General features: G+C 34.5%; 1 protein-coding gene across 3 annotated transcripts; it reads left to right on the top strand.

The window, feature by feature from the left end:
* Positions 1-3,021: 3,021 nt before the first annotated feature.
* On the top strand, positions 3,022-22,832 carry RB195_016127 (uncharacterized protein; the record flags this gene model as incomplete). 3 transcript variants are annotated; one of them, XM_064207146.1, is made up of 6 exons in its annotated part: positions 3,022-3,112; positions 4,660-4,718; positions 6,434-6,544; positions 16,879-16,969; positions 18,835-18,926; positions 22,698-22,832. In XM_064207146.1, 6 exons carry the CDS (start codon positions 3,022-3,024, stop codon positions 22,830-22,832), a joined length of 579 nt encoding a protein of 192 aa, XP_064063027.1. The 3 variants fall into 3 exon arrangements, with proteins under 3 accessions (XP_064063027.1, XP_064063029.1, XP_064063028.1); XM_064207147.1 differs by lacking the exons at positions 3,022-3,112; positions 4,660-4,718; positions 6,434-6,544; XM_064207148.1 differs by lacking the exons at positions 6,434-6,544; positions 16,879-16,969; positions 18,835-18,926; positions 22,698-22,832 and having other exon boundaries at positions 3,022-3,116; positions 4,498-4,687.
* Between the last annotated feature and the right edge of the window lie 1,635 nt (positions 22,833-24,467).

The following is a 24,467-nucleotide window of genomic DNA, read 5'->3' as shown; positions in this document are numbered from 1 at the left end:
CAGATGTAAAGATATGGTCAGCTCTTCAGTAAATCCTGTTCTCTTGTGTTGTTTGAGGGCATTCCAGAGCGTTCCAGTAAAATGTGGACGGCGTTTGTTTGGTTAATTCCTCTTTTTTTCCCAGGAATTCTCTTCCATACCCCTATTAACTCATTATGTGATAGGTTTTTTTTCCCTGCAGTGCCTATTATGCTTATTTTTCAACTGAAAAGAACTTAGTGGTTAATTTTTCCTTGTAAAAATATTACTGGGAAGGGAATCGCAACAATCGTAACCTAGTTTCGGATAGTACCCTCCAGCTAAGAGTTAGGAATTTCTTTGGGATCTAAAAGTATGGAAAAAATGGGAAAAAGCAAGAAATGCTCATGGATTACTGGAAATATTTTCCCAGAATAAGTGGATTAATATGAGGATAGAATAAAATAGGACAGAATAGAATAGGCATTAAGAAATTCATTTTTTTTTTAAATTTTTGTAAGATATTGTATAACAGTCAGGTATGAAGGAAGTTTTGAAGTCATTTTAAAGAGAATCCGCGTTCTGGTGTTTAATTAAATTGTTTCCTTGTTTAAATTATTGTTGCTTACATCTGTTAGATTCTTATTAAGAAAAGTTTAATAGTTTATTAGTTCAAATTTAAGAGAAGTTCATTGAATTTGCTAAAAAAAAAGATTCCACAGTACGATACAGTCTCTTCAGCCGTCGAGCCACGAGTTGTAAAAATTGGGAAAAGAAGGAGAAGCGATGAAAATATGTTTAGGGTGGAAAGGGATGATTTTTTCTAACTTATCCAGGTCTGGAGCGTTCATTCGCAGATAGAATTGGCTATAGGAACATACAGTAAATTCTTTGGAACCAGTATTTTTTTTTCAAAAATTGTTCTCGAGCCTAACGGGTCTTCTTTTCCCTCCTCTACCGATTTTTTTTCGAGCCAGAATCATCCTTATTCAGCGCTTAGTCCCCCGTATCCTGCATAAAAACACGTTACGTATCGTTATGTTGCGAAGTTCACATTAACGTCAGCGACGATAACTGACGATATATGCATAAGAAATCGCACGAATTCCTTCCTTGCCCATCTCAGCCTCTCACTTGCGTAAACGTATACGGATCATAAGTCCCCCTTTTCGATGAGATTTGCGTTGCAGTCTCATACGCACACAAGTGCGAAGAACAGGCCTACGACATCGTCGGCGACGAGTTGCGTCGTCGTCGTCGTCGACGACGACGAAGACGACGCAAGTTCTCACACAATCCGCTCGCCTGGGTCGCTCGTTCCCCGCTCACGCCCCTCCCTCCTCCTCCGTCTTCTTCATCTGCTGCTGCTGTGGCTGCTTTTTCGCGACACTCCAATGAAATCTTGCACTTGATCCACTCTTCTCGCCGGGCATAGAGAGAGAAGCTTAGGCGGCTACGGCTAATCACACACACATATATTTTCCGCTTCTGTTCTGTTCCGCACCGTCATTCATTTTATGGGACCCTTTGGCACACATCTCCCAGTACAAATGTAACATAAAGTGCTCGATTGGTTTCAGGTTCTCCGCCTTACTTTCTGGGTAGTTTTTAATCCATAACCGATCGGGGATCGTTCCCTATTATTTGAAATCCTTGAAAGACCACCCCAGTAGATATATTCATACGTAAATGTTCGTTCTCATCATCGTTGCATCTATGTATAAACTAGATAGATCCACATTATTTTGACCATCCCACTCTCTAAGCAATAAATCTCGTTTCAAATGCGCGCATTGAAGCAGAACGATTTTATCTAAAAAAGCTACGCCGCTTATAGGTTTTTCTAGTTGACTATGAATCGCATTCCACATTCCTAACACACAGTAGAGCTTTGTTATGTACATACATATAGTAGAACTCTTAAAAATATTTTTTTTTGCATTTATTTTCCAAATTTCTTCTTCAAAATTCAAAAATTGACGTGTCTACGTGCCTACCTCGGCAGATATCTCTAGCTTTCTGCTGGTTTCGTTTTCTTCTTTTCAAGTACTCGGATATTTTTCCTATAATTGTCGCAGGATCTACAATTTTACTAATTTGATGGAAACTTTCTAGAAAAAATAAATATTAAGTGAAAAATAGAAAGATAGAGTAATGACGCTTCTCTCGTCTTCATGTTTTTTTTTGCCGATGGAAATTTTCGGAATCTTAGAAATCTCTGGAGTATCTATGAGAATGAGAGGAGAAATAGTCCCAAGAATTTTTTTTTCTGCTGAAAATCTTGCAAACAGTCCTGAAAACCCTAGTTTTTTCCTTGCTGAATCCGATCTTCTCGATGAAACCTGATTTCTTTCACTGTACAATAAAGTTTCTCTAGAAATCTCAGGATATTCCACGATTTGCGCCTTGGCGAACGAGATTATCCCGAATAGAAATAGAACTTCACAACAATTTTTTCTCCGGAAAATTTCTCCGTAAAGAAAAACAAATTTTCGTGATTTTGACTCGATTGGAGCAGTTATTCCAAAATCATGCAAAATTTTCTCGTAGAGAAAAGTTCGGCAATTGAACTTCTTACTTAACACTTCTTTGATAGATTTCAGTTCCGAGAAATTTTACCTCTGAACAGTCTACAAACGTAGGAAATGTGTGGAAATTTCCTACGCTTCACTTCACCGGACTAATCCTACTCCTTCACATAATTTTTTTTTCAAAAAAATCACCTATGCTCCCTATTCACTCACTTAAAAATCTTATTCTACTATGATTCTTGCTGTAACCCTCCAGATCAAGTCGAACCTGCTTGATGAAGGGGGAAAAAGAGAATTTAAGGATTTAAACTTGTTCTATTAGTCGAGAGATTATGACGGAAAACTTTAATAATGACACAATTATGCTGTTGACCTCGTGCCAGTGCCAGTATTTTCTCCATTTTCACCAATTAACACTTAGTTTTTCCCGTTGAAAGCCCGATTTTCTTGATGAGACCGGATTTTCTTCCGGTTGTACAATAAAAGGTTCTACCAGATACCTACCACCTACAGGCGTTCACCGTTAGTCGCAATGATTCGAGCATCGGCTGTGGTCGTCGTGATTTTGGGCCTATTCGCACTCAGCAGAGCGCAACAGGACAACTGTTACATCAATGAAAGTGGTGAGTACTGTAAATAGATTACCTGACCTCATCTGTTGACCTCACATGGGTCCCATCTATCAATTTGTTCTATATTTTTGATTTTATACAGAAAATGAAGCCAGATTGGACGAGTACATTCGATTTTCTCAGGCATAAAGATCGCATGTCGGCTACATCTATGAATAATGAAAAATTTTCTAGTTTTTTTTTTCAAATAACGAAAACAAGAGACCTGTGAGTTTCTATGCCTTTAGAATATTCCCATATTTTCATCCTATCCAGAAAATAAGGCTAGACTGGACGAGCTAAATCAATTTTTCCGGATATTAAGATCATATGTCAGCTAAATCCTTGAGCAACGAAGAAGTTTTAGTTTTTTTTCACCAAAAGAAAAAAGAAAAGACCTAGTGTTCTCTACGGCTGTAGAAACCATAGGTATTGATCGTGAGTCACTCAAGACGACATTGAGCAGCGGGCATGTTCTTCATTCAGCGATTAATTTTCACCATGGGATCAATCATGGGAAAATCTTTGAAAAACTTAGGTGATCTACCCTAAGAAGGTTTTTTTCCCCACATTATTTCAGGTATGAACTTTTCTTCACGAATTACCGATTCAATTCGGAAAATGCTGGAAATTCCCATGGTTTGCTCTTTGAATCACTTGGATTATTTCAGATATTCCAGTGTTTGGATTACTGTAAAATATTGGAGATAATTTCCTGCGCATGCTTACAAAATAGTTTTCATATGGGTGTTTTTTCGGCTATTTCTATCGAGGTGAACTAGCTCCTACAGTAATATTTATACGCTACACTGAGCCTGCCGTCTACCTCATCCAGACCCCCGATTGATCGCTTCCTCATCCTCTCATCCAATTCGCTGCTGGTTAATGGAAGTATTCTGGCAAACGCACATATAGCTAGTTTCATAAGCGAACAACGATCACATTTTCTCAGTCATCCATGGTGGTTTCTGGTTGGATATCTTATTTAAGAGGGGGAAAAAATGGGTTACTGTAGTGGAACGAACCATCAACTCCGTCATAATCCATCAAATCATCGTCACGAAACCGGTGAAAAACCGCCAAAGAATCTGACATAGCCGTTCATTTCACCACGGATTTCATTTCGACGATGACCGTAGCGGTGTGGAATGGATGTGGAGTCTGTGACGGACGAACTGTGATCCACAATTTCCTACAAAAACACACGTCCGGTCGAGTTTGTACAGAGCTCCTTTCTACGGCCCACTCATAAATCTCAAAAGAAAAAAAAGAAAAGAAAGCATTTTAAAAAGCAAAAAAAAGTAAAAGTAAAAAAGCACGTCTGAAATTTTGGAAATTATCCAGAAGGTTTTTTTGAAAGTAAGTTTGAGAGTTTACAGTCCTCAGACTTTGTAAAGTCCTTTATTATTATTATTACTATTATTATTATTATTACTATTATTATTATTATTATTATTATTATTATTATTATTATTATTATTATTATTATTATTATTATTATTATTATTATTATTATTATTATTATTATTATTATTATTATTATTATTATTATTATTTAGGTTTCACATGCTGCAACAAGAAACTTGAAGCGGCCATGAAAGGAGCGATGGGAGGAAAAGTAAGGGATTTAACTTTTTAACATTTCTAGTAGAAGAATAAATATTCCATGAGTTTGAAATTTGAAATGTCGCACAGCTAATATCTATTTTTTCTTCACAAATCTTAATTCGAATCTTATAGCGATGCTTTTATTTATTTTTTAGTCTTAAAATTTGGGAGCAGTTTTGTTTCAAGAAGAGCTGTCTGATGCTAGAACGGTTTGATTTAGTAAGAAATTAAACTGATGAAAAAATTTCAGTTATGTTGACTTATCTGCGGTGATCTTTGATTTAGGGGTAAAGAAATTAATAAGTAAATAATAATAACAAGCCAAATAGAACCCTAATATACTAAAATTTTCATTATTAAACCAGTTCTATGTCTACACATTCATATTTCTTTACTGCCTTCGAAAAATTATTGCGGATTTATTTCCAGCCGTAAAGGAAAAATTCGTAAAGAATTTGAAGAATCTGCAAGCATTAACGACTATTAGTGAATCCAATTCAGAAAACTCCATCTATTACGAGAAAAAAAAACTTTTGTTCAGTTTTGATGCTTAAGGAGTCCGGATAAGGCTATAAACATAAATCTCCAGCCAACACTGTCGTTTTGGTGTCGTCTTCTTGGTGAAATTAGCGCGATAAAGGGAATTTAAATCAGCTCTTCTTTTATCTCGTTGGTTTTCAAATCACGCATTGAAAGTGAATGGAAAGAATTGTATGCTCATGGGATATTTCTTAAATTTTCATTAAATTCTTAAATTAATACTGTTTTGTGGTTATTTTTCGTTCGACAGTAAGTAATTGATAGGTCTTCCTTATTTTTTTTGGATACATTCCCAGGGAAATGGATGGATTGGATTGGATGGATTCCAGGGAAATTATGCATTACTTCGTCGCTATTTTGCAGACGATTGAAAATTTCTGAAAACGCTATTGACATTTGAAGGAGAACTCTTCTCGATTAAATAATGATTAACTAATTTATCTACGTAAAAAACTAATTTATCTTAATAAATGTGAAAAAAAATCGGTGCAAAAACATTAATATGGACACTAAAACATGCATTCAAAGTCACTATGATATAAAAACTCAATAAACAAGACAAAATAAAACAACAAATAAAAATAGCATAAAAACAATAAAATATGATGTGCCATTGTGAAGAGGTTTGATTTCCTGTTTCTTAGAATTTAAACGAACTCCTACTGTACTGTAATTTACGGTCACCTTGAAAATACTGTAAAATAGTGGATTCAGACAGGTTTACCACTCAGCTTCGAAAAAAAAGCAAAGAATCATCCACGATATACTCGTTGCATGCTTGTTCTTCTTTCTGTATGTTGTTTGTTTACTTTTCCACACACACAGACCAGCCGGAACGGAAAAAGCGTCGAGTTCCGAAGTCTGCGCTAATTTTGGAAGCAAAGAAGCCTTGAAGCATTCCAGAATGCTATTTTCGAGTGACATGATAAATAAAGGATGACGAAATGCAGTCAGAAAACTCTAACGAGGATTTTTCTAAGGGAAGATGATTCGTTCTCGTCAAATCCAAACGATATCTGCTTAGAACAGAAAATTTCTCTAAAATTCAGGATGAAAAAATTGCTCAGAAAAATAATATTCTGAAGATTTCCTGAATGTTGCTAGAGAAGAATAAAGGTAAAAAATCCTAACGACCTATTTTATTTATTATATTTATTATTATTATTTTTTATTTACTATTTTTAGGACCTACTTTCCGCTGCGGATGAAATCCAAAAAATGGCTGAGACAACGTTGGGCGGGAAATTCGAAACTGTTGTGGCATTGGATGATTTCGCATATAAATCTCACTTCAAGGTTTGTCTATTTCGCTTTTTTTCAAAATTGTGGTGTTATTCACAAATATTGAAGGATCAAGAATTTATTTTAGTTCTCTGTTATCATTTTTATTTCTATAAATTTCTACAAAGAAAAATTAAAGTTGCTCTGACTTGTCGAAAACCCGAAATAAATCTCTTAAGTTGGTCCAAATGGATTTCTTTTTTTTTGAAAAAAAGTTTTGTAAATCTATCTCTAATCCTTTTATTTAGTCTATTTAAATTTTTTTAGAACCTACTTAACCCTCTCTATTTCGAGTTATTTTTTTGAAAATGAAGTTAGAGTTTTCTATGAAGTTAATAGTTAAACTGGTAATTTAATGAAATTAATAGCATCGTCAGCATAAAAAAAATTAGTCAGAATTACCTTCTTCGAACCGCTCCCCCCTCCCCTCTATTTGAAAAAAATCCCCTTCTCCTTCAAAAAAAAAGAAAAAGGAAAAAATGTTCTATAGTCGTGTTCCAGTGATCTACGATCTGATGTGATGATTTATCCGGTTATCCTCGGAATTTCCACCGTAATCTCTGATCACCTTGGCGGGCTTGTAGCGTTATGATTCGTCCACTAATTTGTAGTTGCATGGTGGAAATATCTATAAAATGGAGGTCACACTTTTAAAAACCGGTCGGATTCGACTTCTACTTTGCCTCTTTCGCTAGTTATCCATCCCGTTCTTCTCAAGGCCGACCACAATGCACCTCGTTTTGCGCCCGCGCTCGCTCGCTCGCTCGCTCCGGACTGGATTTTTTTTTTGGCTAATCCATCGCGAAAAATATGTTACAAGTAGGTTAAGAGAAATCCGACAATCATCCAACCATCATCCATTTTCAGGAAGGAAAAACTTGCAAAATCGAGAAAAACGGTCAATACGCTTTGGCATGGCAACCTTAAACCTTCCTGGACTGGATTGTGTCGTCGTCGTCAAAATTTCATCGGACCCCCCTCTTATTTGATGATTGTTGTTTGTTGCCTTGCCAGAGCTTTCTGATTGTATGTGTGATACTGTATCTGGATCATACTGTATTTTCTTAGGATATTCATCGTATGGAAGGAACGTTTGCACTTAAAAATACTCTTCTTTTTTCTCATCCAGAATTGTACAGAACGTCCTATCCGATTTCTATTTTCAATTGTCTCGTTTAAAATATAAATTATTTATTTTATCTATGAGAAATTTGTGTTAATATCTAAAGAATTAGCTAAGATATAAACAGAACGATGTTCGAATTATAGAAAGGAGGTCATACAAAACTGGATACGAGAAATAAAGCCGGATTCGCGTAGAACGCAGTTGTTGCCTGCTGACGGCGATGTTCGTTTCTGATTCCCCCCTCCCATCCCAGAAATTCTTGCAGGGAGAACATTAACGTCGCACGTTATCATTAGAGCGCGATATATGTACGTACGAGGCCAAAAATGCTGCCTCGTTTATCGAAACTGGGAAGATTCGATCGGAAACACCATCGCTAAACGATGAAAAATTCTCTGGAACGGTGAAAAAGCATTAGCCAGTAGCCCTTAGGCAGAGTATAATGGTTGGAGCGCTAGGGTCACCTGGTTTTTCGTCGTTCTTCCGAGCATCTCAGCACTGATGCGGAAATAAATAAATAAATAAATAAATAGACAAATAAATAAATAAATAAATAATTGAATAAATGTAAGTTATTTTACTGAATTGGATATAACATTAGACTAATAAGATAATAAAATTCAGTAAATCTTCTGTTCTTTATGATCAGGTTTAAGGTTCGAATATTACGATCACCACATAGTTTTGAGGTTTTCCTCAAATTTCAGGATTACTATCGAATAAATAATAGAATAAAATAGAATAATATGTAGTGGGACTAGTTTGTGGAGAAATACTTGAATGAAATATGTCTTTTCTTACGTGACTTCACTTCCAGATAAACCTATACATCCACTTTTATGAACATTTTCCGTATTTATTGAAGTTATCCTTCGAGTTCAGAACTTCCGAATTGCTCAAGAAAAAGACTGAATCGCGAGACTTAAGCGTTCATTCTAAGCCGTTGACAGCTGTTCAAAAATTGGATCAAATAACGAAATAGAGTAATGTTTTAAGTTTGACACTGGAAAAACTAGGTATTTTCAAAGCTAGAAACTTTCAATGTAAACTATTGTCAAGTACAAGCTGTTCACTGGAAAATTTCCAAGGAGATTTTTCACAGCTTGGAAAGAATGGCCTTTTAGTAATCTTCGATGGAGCACTTTCGTCAATTTCTGAAGAGAATGGAAATTCCGAACCAACATATGATGTGGGGTACCAAAATGCTCTAAATAACCTCCTGATTACGAATGTAATAAACATTATAAACATTTTGTCCGTATTCGAGAAATAAGCGGAAATCCTATAAATCCTAAAACCTAAAACCCTTCCTTTCATGAGGATGTATCCGCGGGATATGCCAATGGCAGGATTGCGGACGTGTGACGGAAATTAACGGGGCTTGAGGAAACTTTGCCCGTTTTCAGGCCACACATTTGTCAAAAGTAAATTCTCGAAGTATATTTGGAATCAGCAGCTCATTTACTTTGAATGTTTTTCTCAAAATTTAATTTCGCCCACTTCCAAGCATTCCGACGGTTTGCGACGGATTAATCCGTCGGCGACGGATTTTGGGACACAAGTTAGTAGCGGTGTTGTATGAGTCCAAATAGTTCAAAAATTAAGCAAATCTTTGTTTGATGATTTGCTCTTGTTAAAATGTATAGTTTAAAAGTTTATGAAGAGATTTTTAAGAGTACGCCACCTAAAGGTTTTGTTAAGAGTGAAATAATGCTGTGAATGTGAGAAAATGATTTTTTTTTGAAAAGAAAGAAGTAAAGAAAAGTTGAAGAAAGAAAAGTACATGTAGGGGTGAGGATTTTGCCTGAGTTCCTGCAGGAGCGTCTTTTTTTTCTGGTCCAATTACAGCTTTGAAAAAAAAATCGTGGATGCCAACGACTACTTTTCACATGGTCCTGTGAAGTAATATTCCAGACGGAAACGGAGTTGATCGAGCTGATATCAACAACAACCCAGCTTATAGGGCAACGATTTTTTGTTGAATAATACCGCTACTATCACTATTGTATTTACTAGTAATTATTGTAATTACTTACTTGTAATGTACCACAAAACCATAACGACAATAACCACCAAAATTAGTATATTATATTAATATCATTATTATAATATCACTAATAACAATTATGAATATTAATTATGGAGTTAATAATTAATTTTTCATTATTAAGGTCAGAATTATAGTGCTCAATTTTTCCGTCCGAGACAGAAGTGAATTCTCACGTACTTTCAAAGATCACTTCGAGATTCTCTTCAATGAGGTTCAAGATAAAATATTTCGCTTCATAATGGTCAAAGAAAAGAATAGAATGCTGCAAGGTCATTTTTGAAGGCAAGAAAAAAATTTTCCTTTGGAAAAGAATAAAAAATTATTATTGAGTCACCTATTCTTGTGATGTACGCAACTCTAGATGTTTCGTATATGTTCGGAACATTTTAAAGTTAGGATATCTTACGGTTCAGGAACTGGGAATTACAAAATACAAAAAATTTACTAGGATTGGGATTGTGTGGTTTAGTACCCGGTAGTATCGACATCGTTTTTTTTCTGTCTATTCATCCTTGATGTTTTGCGAACGTGTGCGAATTTTAGCTCTTCCTAATAATCGCTTCCTCGATCGATTTCCGTTCGGATATCTGTATTCGATCCACGTATCTCTCCGTTTTTCGCCTGTAAGCAGTTTTGGTGTTAGCCGCCACCGAGTTCGGCTAATCAGACTGTCCTGGAAAAAAGGATGAGAGTTATGCTATTTACGAACTTTTATGAGCAATGGAAGTCTAATAGGGATAATATCAATACTAATATATTAATAGTACAGTAATATAGCAACATTAAAAACATATATTGTTATATTTTTGACATGAGAGTGGAAATTTCTGGCACTTCTGACTTATTTTGAACTTAGAGAGTCTATAGGGTGTGATTAAATTCATAGTCTACATTTTATAGTGCGTCGGTATGGCGCAGTTGGTAAGAGATTGGTCTGCAGTTATATGATCGACGGTTCGAAGTCGGCCTAAGCCATGCAAGCCATTGACTCTTTCGGAATCGGAGGATTAGTATTTTCTCTCATCAGGCTCATCAGAAAAATTTCTGAATCCTAGAATTCTGAATTGAAGCCTAACGTGAAGGCGTAAACCCCACATTCGGATTGATCAACGCTATCTACTTTAGTCTTTATCCCTCAGAAGAATCGAAATCCATCAGAATTTCTTGTTTCGGAAGAGAAATTTTGTTTGTTTAAGAGGAAGCACTTTTGTTTAAAAGGAACCATTTTAGCCTGATCCGAACCTATCCAGAAGATCCTTTACTGGCGGATGGATATTTTCCCAGAAAGAACCATGCCCTTCATATTGGGGTCCATAAATTTTTGCATCAAACGTGACCGACTTGATTCATTGGCTCGGACCAGCAAGTTTTTTCCCCCAAAATGTGTCCACAAAACTCAAACGATTTTGATTTGATGCTGGGCGCTTCCGGGGATTTCAAACGGGGATTTGAATAACATGTCAAATTTCTCCTTTACGGTTTTTCTTCCATGCATTTTAAAGCATAATTTGATCTGAATATTTCACTTATAAATTTTCAATGTTGCCAAATTTGTCAACAGCAATATGAAGAACCAAGGAGTTGCTAGTGCTAACAAAGTTGTAACGATAAAAAGAAAATGAATTTTTGTTGAAGTGGATTCAATGTAAAGAATTGTTTTTTTTTTAAATTTCATAAGTGGGATGTTTCAGATTTTTGCTCGAAAAAATTTTTCAGATGATTTTAGCACTATCTTTGCTGCTAATTAGAGATCCGGTAATTCTGTGAAGGTCGCGCCCAAACACCATTGAAGCGGATGGCTTAATCGTCCGAGAATGTGATAAACTTGCTGATCCGCGCCGCCTGCATCGGTGAAGAACCCATTCGCGGACTGAGGGGAACATACATACATATATCTGTGATAAATTACTGGATATCTTCAAGTGATGTTCTCCAGAAGCAGCACAAAAAAATTGCGATAGAAAATAGTAACACATTTAACTCTTTTATTCGAGAAGCGGAAAATCCACCTCAAACTCTATTTTTTTCATTTATTTGATTTTATTTTTCGTTATTTATTTTTTTGTTGTTATTTTTTATTTTTTAATATATTTGTTTTATCTTGTTTTTATTTTTCTTTCTATTTTTTTTTCCAAAAGAGGAGCCTAAATTCATACGCATTCGGATAAGTTAGCAAGGAGGTTTAATAATAATAATAATAATAATAATAATAATAATAATAATAATAATAATAATAATAATAATAATAATAATAATAATAATAATAATAATAATAATAATAATAAAATAATTGTGCATTAAAGTCCTCTTTTTCGAGAAAAATAGACAATCCTCTTGCAAATTTTAAATTTTTTATATATATTATATCATATTGCTTATCTTTCATTATTTTATTACATTTTATTTTATTTTATTCTTATTTTTCTTTCTATCTTTTCTTCAATGAAGGAATTAAACGCATATGCATTCGCATGAGGTAGCAATAGGGAGATTTGAAGCACCTTCTAAATAATTAATTAAGAAACAAAAATAAGATAAAAAAGACGAAGAAGATTTAGGTAAGAACATCCACGGAATCAAAGGAAAAGCTACCGAATAGTACGTTTTGACTTCAGTTAGAAGTTCTTGAATAGTTCCTTTTAGACGAAATGCAAAAAATGACCTGTACGGCGTGATCGGTGATTATTTTTTTGTGAGGTTAGTCCCACTTTTTCCACCGGGCAATCTTCATGGATACAAGATTCATAGAAATTTGCAGTTCGCCTGATCCCTCCCGGTAAACGGAAATCACCTGTTACTTTACGGTATCTGTGGACTTGTTAATTAATATCATGTGCTGTTTTGAAGGACAGCTTCGTGAAAAGACATATTTAAAAAAAAACATCTGGTATGACCCGTCGAAGATGGAATTCGAATTCTGAAGATTTCTATTTGTTCGACGGAAGCGGATCTTTCTCGTGTGGTTTCTACAGAATTGTAGCTCCCAGAAAGTTTTTTTTTAAGGAAAAAACATCCTTCACACTTGGAAGAGAAATTAAAAACAAAATAAATATTGTTTTTTCTACACATCTTAAATCACCGGCTTCAAGAGAATTTAAAAGAATAATTTTTTTTTTGTTTTTGATATTAAATAGAATTTCACTAATTTTCACTTTGAATCGTTATGAACACAAAATAATTGGGAGAGGATCAAAATTCCTTGTAATTTTCTCTTTCTATCTAGTAGAACCATTATCTTTTTGTGGATGATGCTCGAAAACTACCGTAATCCAGAACTTCTGTGTACCGACTAGAATCCGAGTAATATGTATTTGATTCTAATCGTTCTGATTGTAAAATCCGCCATGTCCGTCGATATCACCGTAAGATTCGGGAAAAAAAACGTGAGTGCATAAAAAAAGAAAAAAAACCTACGAAAGCTTTACTTCCGCATGCTTGTGTATAAATATTTACGCTCGGAAGCCTTTTTCTGGCTTTTTTTTCACCGCCGTCAAGCAGTCGTTAGATGGATTTGTACTTGTTGTTTACTTACTCTACTTGCACTTTAAATTCACTTTTCCTCGATATATCAGGTCTCATGTAAGCAAATATTTACCGATTTTAAAGGCTTAGCAGCAAACATTACAAAGAATGTTAATTCTTTTTCCAAGCATTAAATTCCATCGTTTTTCTCCCTGAAATGACGTCAAAAGAAGGAAATGAGCTCCAGATGGACGTTTGCCGAACACTTTGTAATCCGATCCGTGCTCTGCCTACTCTGCTGGAATTCCCCACGTATCATGCAGTTTAGAGATTGGAAAGAAATAGCGGTATCCGGAAATTTTGAGGAGGAAAGAATTTTGGAGAAATATTCAAGGGTAATTGAAGTTTGCCCCAAAGCTTGAGGGCCCATAAATTAGTGGAAGCGAAAAAAACGCTTGAAACGAAAAATTGACGAGGGCGACGTCCACAAAATTAAGCTAGAGGTAGATCAAACCTAGAGCAAGTATAAGTATAAATATTATATTATAAATAGTATAAATACTTCTCTAACCAATATAGTAAGGTTAGTGCTTGCTGATTATCCATAACGTAGGTGAAACCTAAAGACTAAATCTAAAATCTAAAAGTATTAAAAGTTTGAGGAAACCCGTACTGGATTTATACCAGTCATCGTAGATCTAGTGGGCTAAATACCACTTAGAAAATAAGAGTAAGAAAATAAAAAGTAAAAATTTTGAAAAATATGGTAAAGTAAATTTAACGATTGTAAAATAAGTAATAGTAGTACAATAGTATTATGGTAAATATAAGTGAATGTAATATAATATTAATGTAAAATAAATAAATTGAGTAAATAAAGTAAAATAAATAAATAAAATAAATAAATAAAAAAATATAAATGTAAAGTAAGTAATAGTAGTACAATAGTGTTATAGTAAATATAAGTGAATATAATATAATATAAATGTAAAATAAATAAGTAAATTAAATAAATAAATAAATAAATATAAATGTAAAGTAAGCAATAGTAGTATAATAATATTATGGTAAATATAAGTGACTATAATATAATGTAATATAATATAATATGAGTGCAAACAAAATAAATCGAATAAGTAGATGAAAAAAGGAAACAACAATTTGAAACACTGACTTCTAAAGCGTAAAAAGATACGCTTTTAGCGAATTTTCCAGAATTCTCCAAAAGGAACTGATGTCATAGAAATTTTCGATGAAAATTCTGGTGCTCATTTTCAGATCCTGATGCTGAAAAATGTAAGGATAGACGAAAATGGGAACTAAGCAGGAAATGTTGGTGAAAAAATTTGCTTAGAAATTTTTTTAGCGCTATGAAACGAGCTGAATAAGATCATTAGCGCATGCATAAATGTGTCCATAATGGCTGGCGATTGGGCGAAATCCTCCCCATTTCATGGAACTAAGCAGATTCCATGAGGATCTTAGCGCTGGATATAAAGGCGGCAAAGTTTTTCTTTGCTTGACACGAGGAGAAAAATGATCACATCTGTTCCTAACGAGCAATAATACATGTACATCCTTTGGAAAAACTATCATTCCAGGAGGAAATCCATAACTCATGTGTGCGTGTGTGATTTTCCTCTATGAAGAGAGCTCCTGGTTCTGCCGCCTGGGGTCAGAGGTAGATCCGCGGTGGTGGAATTTAAGCAGGGAAGTGTTTGGTGGAATGCACCGCGATGCATACATTAAAAGTGTCTGGTCCCGTCGCTGCCGCCGACGTCGTCGTCGCCTCCGGACTGCATTCTTTAACGACTTGTCGTCACTTCATTCTCTTTTTTTTTCTTCTCGTGCTCACATTCTCACAACTTATTACATAAACTCATCCAGCCTCACATTCACTCACTCACTCACTCACATCGATTTGGCGGCACTCCCCACGATTCGCATACTCTCTGACGACGGCGTGTATCGCCTCCGGACTCACCGCCGCCGAACCATAGCGCTCGGTCCCTCTCTCCCACTCACATCGACGACATCGTGACGGCGCTGCTAAGACGACGCTTGTCGTGTTGTGTCCTCTGTCGGCTGTCGCTGCCTTCACCGCGCTCTGACACTTTTCTTCAGAATCGCTTATGTTCGTGTTGCTATTCCTCTACGGCACATCCATTTCGGCCGCTAATTCCGGTAAGCGCAAGCTATTTTCACCTCAGCATCTCTAAAAAAACATTTAATTGCTATACGATTGAAAAAAAAGAATTCACGAAAATTGTTCCCGCTATTTTTAGAGAAATGCTATAGTTGTTCTTCACCACAACTGCACTTGAGATGGGTAGGAAATTTTCTATCGAGGGTAGGTCAAGGGAAAAAAAAACCTCTTCTCATTTTCAGCCAAAAGATGATCAAACAAATCGATTACAATTCCTCAGAGAATTCCCCTGGTACGCTAATGAAAGTTGTGATCAGGTGGGGATTTTTTTCCGCTTCAAAGTATTTTTTTTTTCTTTCTTCCACCGATGCCCAAAATCTCCAAAGGAATCGCAGCCAAAAGTGACAGATGACAATCCCCCGTCGATTGTCATCTGTCAATTTTTTTTGCTAATGTTGAGGCTGATGATTGATGCGGGAGGTGACTAGTGGCAGTTTTTTCTTGGCTGTTTGATTTTCCCAGCGTAATGAGTATATCCCACGGAAAATTCCCTCGTTTTCTAGGAGATTATCCTGAAAAAAATATCTTAATTTCAATTTGTGGAAAAACATTCTATAAAAGATTATTAGAAAAGGATTTAAAACACTATGTCGTGAGAAATCATGCGAAGATCACTTTAAGAAATTCTACTTTTGTTTTTTCAGTGGAAAAACTCTGTTTCCTAATTCCTTTTTTCTGCTAATAGTTTCTTTTTTCTGCTGATAATTCCTTTTTTTCTGCTCAAAAAAGTTTCTTTATTCAGATTTTCTACAAAAATGTAAAATGTTGGTTTAATGTCGAAGGAACTGAAACTCCCAAAGACAGAAAATCGATGGCTTCTTACTTTGTGAGCGACATCCGTGTTCTCAGGAAATGCGAATGAAAATGTAGAGACATCCGGGAAAAAAAAGTTTGTTGCACAGAAAACGAGTACTAAAGTGAATTTTCTATGTTGGAAATGAGAATTTCCATTTCTTCTGCACATTCTCATCATGAAAATTTGTGAATTTCTCGAAGACGATTCTAGGCGCCTGTCAACTCTAATCAGAAACTACTATTTTAGTAAATTGGTGGAGTTTTAGAGAAACATAAAATCATAAAAGTTTTTACCAACGTGAGAAGAAAAATTCCCTTTTTAAAAAGTGTAAAAAAAGAAGTTGGGGATTTTATTTGGAAGAAAATTTAGATAAATATTTTCTAAACTGGAACCGGGACAGTTTATAGTGTCTTTGGCGCATTCTTCTCGAAAAATAATAAAAATAAAAAAATAAAAAAATTAAATAAATAATTAGAAAAGAAAAATAACAAAATTTTTAATGTCAATAATAGAAAAAAGATAAAATATAGATAGAAGTTTGCATACATTATAAGTCTCCTGTAAGTTTTTTTTTCCTGGAATTTACAGCATTACCCTGGAACTCGTACGGTAGAAAAAGAAAGAAAACCGGCTCACGAGTATTTCTTTTCCCAAACTTTACGTAATCAAAGGAATTTTATCGTTTCATGTCCTATGGAAAAATTTTCAGATGAAGAATGCGATACCGGTTGTGGATTGTCCGGATAGTGTATGTATAAAAGCGGTTATCACGGAACCTCCAGCAAAACGAGAAGTATGCGGTAAGGAATTTTTGTTCTGTAAGGCTTACTGTGGATTTCCTGTGGTGTAGATTACACAAAAAGTTTCGACTCACCACTAAAACATTCTACCTGTTATTTTTACTGTTTTCTATAAAGCACTGTTTCGTTTAACTTTTATATGATGAGGTGGGACCGGTCCCATAGCGTCCAGTTAGTGCGGTGACGCCAGTTGCGGTTATGATGGGGTGGGACGGGTCCCATGGCATCTAATTAGAGCGCCGACGCCATTCACCGTTGTAATGGGGTGAGACGGATCCCATGACGTCGAATTAGTGCTGTGGCACCAATTGCGGTTATGATGAAGTGGGACGGGTCCCATAGCGTCAAATTAATGCGGTGGCGTCAATAATCGTCCTAGCGGGTTAAGCCGCTGTCATATCGTCGAATTAGTGCTGTGGCGCCAATAACCGTTTTAGTGGGGTGGGACAGGTCCCATGGGCTCGAATTAGTGGTACCATATAACGCTGAATTTAGTGTCATTTCATGTCAAAATCCATAAAATGTGATATTTTTCGTCAATATCGTTTTCTCGTTGAGAAATGTTCGAAATATTCGTAGTATTAGTTTACAATGAACTTAGTATCGCTTTTAGTTTTCAGTATAGTTTTCAATATATCTTAACGGTTATAAGGGAGTGAGGAGATGGGGGGAGGGGGAAAGGTCCCATTGCCTCGAATTGATGGTATGATATATCCTTCCTGTTAAATTCTAACATGAAATTTTCTAATTTCTTTTCACTGTTAGTTGTGCTTATTCAAATTTCTGAAACTCGTAGAGTATTAGAAGAATTAAGAAGGAGGAAAGAGAAAAAATTAGTGAGGACTTAGCAAATCTTGGTGGATTGCCGAAGTTTTCTTCGTTTTGAGAGGGATTTAAGTACTTTTTTTCCGGTGACTAAATGAATTTCGGGAGTGAAAAATTTAAGGACAACTATTTTTATGTCTTTATTTGAAAAAGACTCAAAAATTTTACATTTATTATTATTTATTTTGTAGAATTATAGAAGTTTTATAGAATTTTATAGAATATTTTATTCTATAGAATATAGATTTATGTAGTTATTATATTTTATAGAATTCCTATTTGATTTTGCTGAGAAATTCATGAAATCTTCATTAATTCATTTCCGGGTGATAGAAAACTGTTTTCTTCCGCAAAAAAACACATGCTAAAGTTTTGCCAATGAAAAACTGCCTCACTTTGAAAATCTAATTAGCTGGAGGCAAAAAACAAAAACATTGGGGGTGGAAGAATTTGAAAATAGGAGCTCACCACTTGCTTTTGATGTCGTTTTCCAATTCGATCCGATCTATGAATCCCCTTTTTTCGAGTAACGGTGCTTCTTTCCCTTCTTTTAAACAGACTGCCCTCGTTCAGTTTTTTTTTCATAACCTCATCTTCCGGAAATTTTAACATCACATATGGATTTCATTTTACAACATTGACGACCGCATCTGATCCATCGTTGAATTTTTGTCCAACAGGACCTTCCGTTTCAAATTTTTCCTATTAATGTCATACTTTTTTATTGTAGTAGGTCCCAGTGTTTTGATGTCACATATGTAATCCAGAAAATAAATTTAATAACTGCTCTATATTGTCTTTGAACGTAAAATGGCAGGGATTTCAAAAAATTTCACAGTAAAAATAAAATTCACGATGGAAATAAAGTTAGCAAATTGATAAAATTTTAGAATACGTGAAAAATAAACAAATAAAAAGCAAATAGATGAAGTGAAAATAAAAATGAGCGACAATGAGCGTCGCTTGGTCTAAAGTACGTACGTATAACTGATGTTTTTTCCATGAAAACCATGGATTTTAATACATGTACTTCATTTCAGTGCATGGCCCGGCGATTGTTCGAGATTGTTGGAGGCGTGTTGTTGGAGCCGAGGGCGTATTCGCTTTGGATCCAAAGGGTCGAAGAAATATGGTAGGTGGACAAATAGTTAAAGTGTGCAGCCAGATTTCTACTTTTTTCCCATCGTATTTATTCGATTTTTCTTGGATTAAAAATAAACTCTACAAATAAACCAATACAAATAATAAAATAAATAAGAAATAATTACTCGACTATTTGACCAGTGGGATTGCTCATAAAAAATGTTTGTGGCTGCTACAGCCAACATTTTTTAAACATGCTTTAATTATTATTTTTAATTTCTTCACATTCAAAATTGTTGATCTTTATTGGTTTATTTATTTATTTATTTTCATTGGTTGAACTTCTCACACTAGTTTTTTTCTTTTATGTTACTATTCGTTTGTCGAGAAGCGAACACCGCCAGATTTCGAAAGACTGTAAAAATCCGAGATAGAGAAATCGACAGGAAAATGAAAAAAACTATCGAAATTGTCAAGGAAATTGGGAAGAAAAATGACTGGAGGATGGTAGGTCCCTCAGGGATAATTTTTGTCTTGCAAAAATGCACTTTCATTGAGTCTGTTCTCCGAGCATCAATTTTTATTTTCTCCTAGCATCCGAACACGCTAGGACGCTTGTTTTTTCGGCAAAAAAGATCTTTAACTTAATTGTTTGTCAGCTGTTGACTATTTTCTCTCCGTCTGATGAGGTGCGTTTTATCCTGTTTACTCCGAATACGGTAATGACATCATGTAATTTCCTCTTTATCTTCCACAATATCTTCCTCTCCAGAGTGATTTCTGAATTTTCATTCCCCGTCGAAAAAATCGGAGAAAAATTCCTGTTTTTGGTTTATTATTTTACCCTCGGACTGAGATCTTAGCCTTACTTAGTGGAGAAGTGCAAGATTACTCACCTTATGCTCATCATTTTTCACCAGGTTTGGGTGGATGTTTAGGTTTCTCGGGATCCGTGAGACACCGGTGACTCACCGTTTCTCGACGGTGTTATCATTATTTGTATTTGATTTAATATGTGTTTTATTTTAATCAAAGGAGCTAAGAACTATGAAACAGTTGATTTTGTTGCAAATTCATTGCAATCAATCGTACTGTATGGATTACTGTAAGTTTGGATCTCGATTCACGTTTTTATATCTTTCTCTTCTATTCCTAGACGATACGATAGAAAAGATATTGTCGCAGGCTGGAATCCATCACTCTGGCTCAACAGTTTGCCTACGTGATGACGGATTTACCGCTGAGTTACCTTTTTTCCTGAAATGAGGAAATTTTGCTGTCACAGCTGTTTTTAATAAATTATGTATCTGTCAATCAGACGATTAACGTCATGGCTGCGGTCTGAGGAACTGACTTCCGAGGGTTAGGAAGAAAACGGTATGAAAAAGAACTGGAATATTGGAAATTATTCGAAAATTTCAATTGACTGAGTGGTGTAGATCAAAACAATGATTTTGTGGTTATTAAAGATACTCAACAATATATAGGTCCCAAAGAAGTAGGGACTTTTCCAACATATTCTTTTCTCAGTTAGAAATTTCTGATAATGATATGTTTTTCCAGAATTTTCTCGAAGTGTGTCCTTGAAAGTAGCGAGTTATGTAATTTTTAGGGTCACTTCTCGTTTTAGAGGGGTATCCAGATTTCTATCCGTATCTCTCTGCCCTGTTTTCAGCGCGTTTCAAAATGTTCGGGTCCCACGCTAAAGTTTTAGGTGATGAAAAACAATCTGCACTGCGATCAAGAACATTTTATGGTGATAGGAACACTATTAAAGTTATCTTTAATCTAATTTTCACTTATTTTCAACTTTTTCTAAACTTTATTTAATTTTTATTAGAAACAACGCTATTCCACGCTTCTTTTTTAAAATTTGAAACCTTGAAATTCGCCGAAGAATATTGAGGTGTGGAGTTTAACTTTAATAATGGTCGCACGAGATTCTAAATTCTTTCTAACTCTTTCTTTTTTCTTTCTAACTAATTTATAATAGAAAATGGTCTTCAGAAACCATTTTCTAATATAAATTAGTTTCCTTTCCTGAAAAAGTATTAAATAAGAAGAGTTCAAGCGTAGTTTCAACCTTCCCAATAAAAATGTTTTAACAGTTCTGCACTTTCCGAGCCACAAAACACAAAATTTCCTGGTTTGGTGCGGAGAAAATGAAGACCACGCACAAATTTACGGAAAAAAATAGATAAAAAAAGACCGGTTATTGAATTTCTCTATCCATTTCATTCATATTCTATTTATTTATTTTTCTCACTGGATTCAACGAGTTGCACATGTGATTAGTGCCAGAAAATTGGAAAATCCTAAGAATAATTCCGATAATGTGATGCAGAAAACCTCCATTAAGCGGTAACTGTCAGAATTGCCATTTGAACTTTTTCTAGGACATCAGAACATCAACGATGGAAGAGAACGGCATTTGCGTATTTTACTTTATAGGGTTAAAAGCAGTTGTAAAGCAATAGATACGAATTTTATGATTTTTTAAAGTGTGGATATATTTTTGAATTGTTTTAGATTTAGTTTTATATTATATTTAGTTTATAGCATAGTGTTATATATCTTATAATATTTTTATTTATTATGTATACGTTTTATATTATTATCATATATTATGCATATTTTTTTTATAATTGTTTTATATTTCGTTTTATATTTTTGAACTATTTTATTTTCTTTCGTTACTCTTTTTTACCATGAAAATATAAACTATGTTATTTCAATCAGCGGGTGACTTTTACTACTATTTACCTCAGTTTCTGGAAGTTGTAAAATTATCTGCACCACCGTTTTCGCGACGTTTTTCCCTTCGTACCAGATTTCAGGTTGGATTTATGTGCTCAGATTAATTTTTACACTCCCCTTGTACCTGCTTTGCTCCCAATGTCTTAGTGCATAAAACGAAGCACAAGAACGCAATGAAATCGGATTCACGGATAATTTCCCTCTTTCCCATGTTCTTGCCTTGTTGAATGCCCTTCTGCGAGTTTTTAGCATTCAATCTTAAGAAAATTTCAGCGTGTTCTCGTGTTTTGTGGGTGTACTTACGTGGATGAATGAAAAAAAGCAGTTTTTTCTCGCGTTTTCCATTTATTTTACGTTTTATTTGCATTTTTTATTTTATTTTTTAGTTGGAATAAGTCTGGGAGAGAGAAAACTCTTTGTTTTGACGACTTTTATGGAAAGGTTCATCGAAAATAGAGGTCATAAAATGTTTTGAAACGCTATAACGCGTTCCCTTTGAAGATAACTGTTTGAATTCCGTCAACTATCATGTTTTCCCTTTTCTCTTCTCTAAAAAATACTTTTAAAAATGTTTATTTTAACAAACTCACAGATAGCGTCGTTGAAATCTTCGATTCTAACTGATGTTTCTGCAAATTCGGCTTTTCCAGGTCTTTTAAACTAATTTAGTAATTTTTATTAAAGTTATCCACTAATTGCAAGAAAAAAACCATTTGTTTCTAAGGCCTTTGAAAGAAACTATGACAAAAATAAGTTGTGAGTCGCTAGAAGAAGTTTTCAGGAAAAAGTAAGGAAATGGTCTCAAGAAAACGTTTTCTAGGAAAGCAGATCTTATTTTTTTTACTTTTATTTCCATATTTTTTTCATGTTTTATTTCTAAGTTTTTTCTACTTCCTTTCTAATTTCTTTTCTTTCTTATTTTATTTCTATTCAATTTGTGCTTCGAAAAAAATAAAAAATAAATTAATAATAATAAAAATAAAATAAAATAAAATAAAAATAAAGTAAAATAAATAATAAAACAATAAAATATAATAAAAATAATTCCCTTATTCCGTTCCAGGTAAAACTCAGCGAAGATGACAACGCTGATCGAATATTGGGCGTGATCTACACGTGCCAAGGATTCCTGTGTAATTCATCGATCCAGGAACGACTCCTACCGTTGTCTTTCTTCACGATTTACTTATTATTGTAATTCCCTACCTTAATCTTTAGGTTACAAAAACTCCACACATTAAGTGCCGTTCGATTATTGATTTTATTTTTTTTTCCTTACGTATATATATGTATGCATTGTTCTCAAATTTCACCTCAGATGGTGTTCAGTACAACAGGGTTCAATAACGACGGGTCCTATAGAGAATTATTTGAATGATATCACTGTAGAGAAATGTGGAAGAATTGAATAAATTGTTTTATTTCAAGATTTTTTCTTTTTCTTTCTCTTTTCTCTTTTTTCTTTTCTTTTTTTTCTCTTGAAATACATAGCTATCCTGAAAACTGAGTTCTACTACTACTAATTGCCAGTGAAGCACTTATTGGCATTTGAGCGAATTTTTTTCGAACGAATACGAGCCAAAATTGTCGATATTGAAAGGGTTGTCAGAAAACTCGAAAATACTATCGATTGAATGTTCGAATGATTCCGACTGATCAATGCTCCATGGAAAAAGTAGTTGAAAAAATTGCAAAAAATTAACATTCAAGCGATATTTATAGATAGAATGAATACTTCCTAGCAGTGTTTTACCAAAGAACCCCGTTTTCTCATTTCCTTTTTGTTTTATTAATCTCAGAATTTTCAACAATTATTATCCTTCCTCTTCCCTGTTTTTCCATCCACTCTGAAACGAACATATTACAAAATTGACACCGAGATCACCATTTTGTTGGGATACTTCCAGAAATAGAAAGTGGTGAAGGTGTAGCTCATGACTGTGAGAGTGATCACCGTCAACTCCTTTTTCTTCTTGTTCTTGCTCTTCTTCTCCTTCTTCTCCTCTTCCTCCACTCATCTGGTAATCCAGAAACGGTTTCACTGCAAATACTCTGCACCTTTTTTAGTTACACTGGTTGCATTGTGGACACCGGACGGAGTTGCATGCAATCTGTCCCGTATTAAGTTGTATCGTTGGGAATCGTTGGAGACGTGATCACACAAAACACTTTTCTGGATTACAAAGGGAAACTGAGCGATCACTCACAGGTCATCGCACTCGTCCATGTAAGTTGAAAAAAAAATTGAAAAAGAAAGAGAAAATTGGAAAAAAACTTACCTCTATCTATTCTTGGAGAAATTCCGACACAACAACAATGTCATGATATCCCTGAAGACTACATACTTCTAGCCATTAAAATTACAACTGTGGATAACGAAGGGTAAAATTAAAATCTAAACTGAAAGGTGCAAAGTTTCTAAATCTGCTAAATTTGCTTATTTCTAACGGGTCTAACGCTTGGAAAACAGCAAAATAAAAATATCGGAGGCTTTTTTAAGGTATGAAGAATATAAGTATAAAAGTAGTATATAATAAAATAGTAGTAGTTTTTTTTTTTTTTTAAAATTTTTTTAAAAAATAATCTCCTAAAAATAATTAAGAAAATAGAGATAATTATTTTCAAAAGAGTTAATAGTAGTAGTAGTAGTGTAGTAGTATAATAAATATTAATGTAGTAGAATAATAAATAATATACTGGTAATATATAATATAAAAAAGTTGTCGTGTATTAAATTCGCAATTTATTTGTTTATATTTGCAATCGCTGTCAGCAAATACCACTGCCAATCCTCATTACCAGAGTAGTAGTAGTATTTAGTAGCATAAGTAAG

Source organism: Necator americanus, chromosome V (assembly GCF_031761385.1).
Source record: "Necator americanus strain Aroian chromosome V, whole genome shotgun sequence".
In the NCBI taxonomy this organism is placed as follows: Eukaryota; Metazoa; Nematoda; class Chromadorea; order Rhabditida; family Ancylostomatidae; genus Necator; species Necator americanus.
This window is presented reverse-complemented; position numbering and strand designations above follow the sequence as displayed.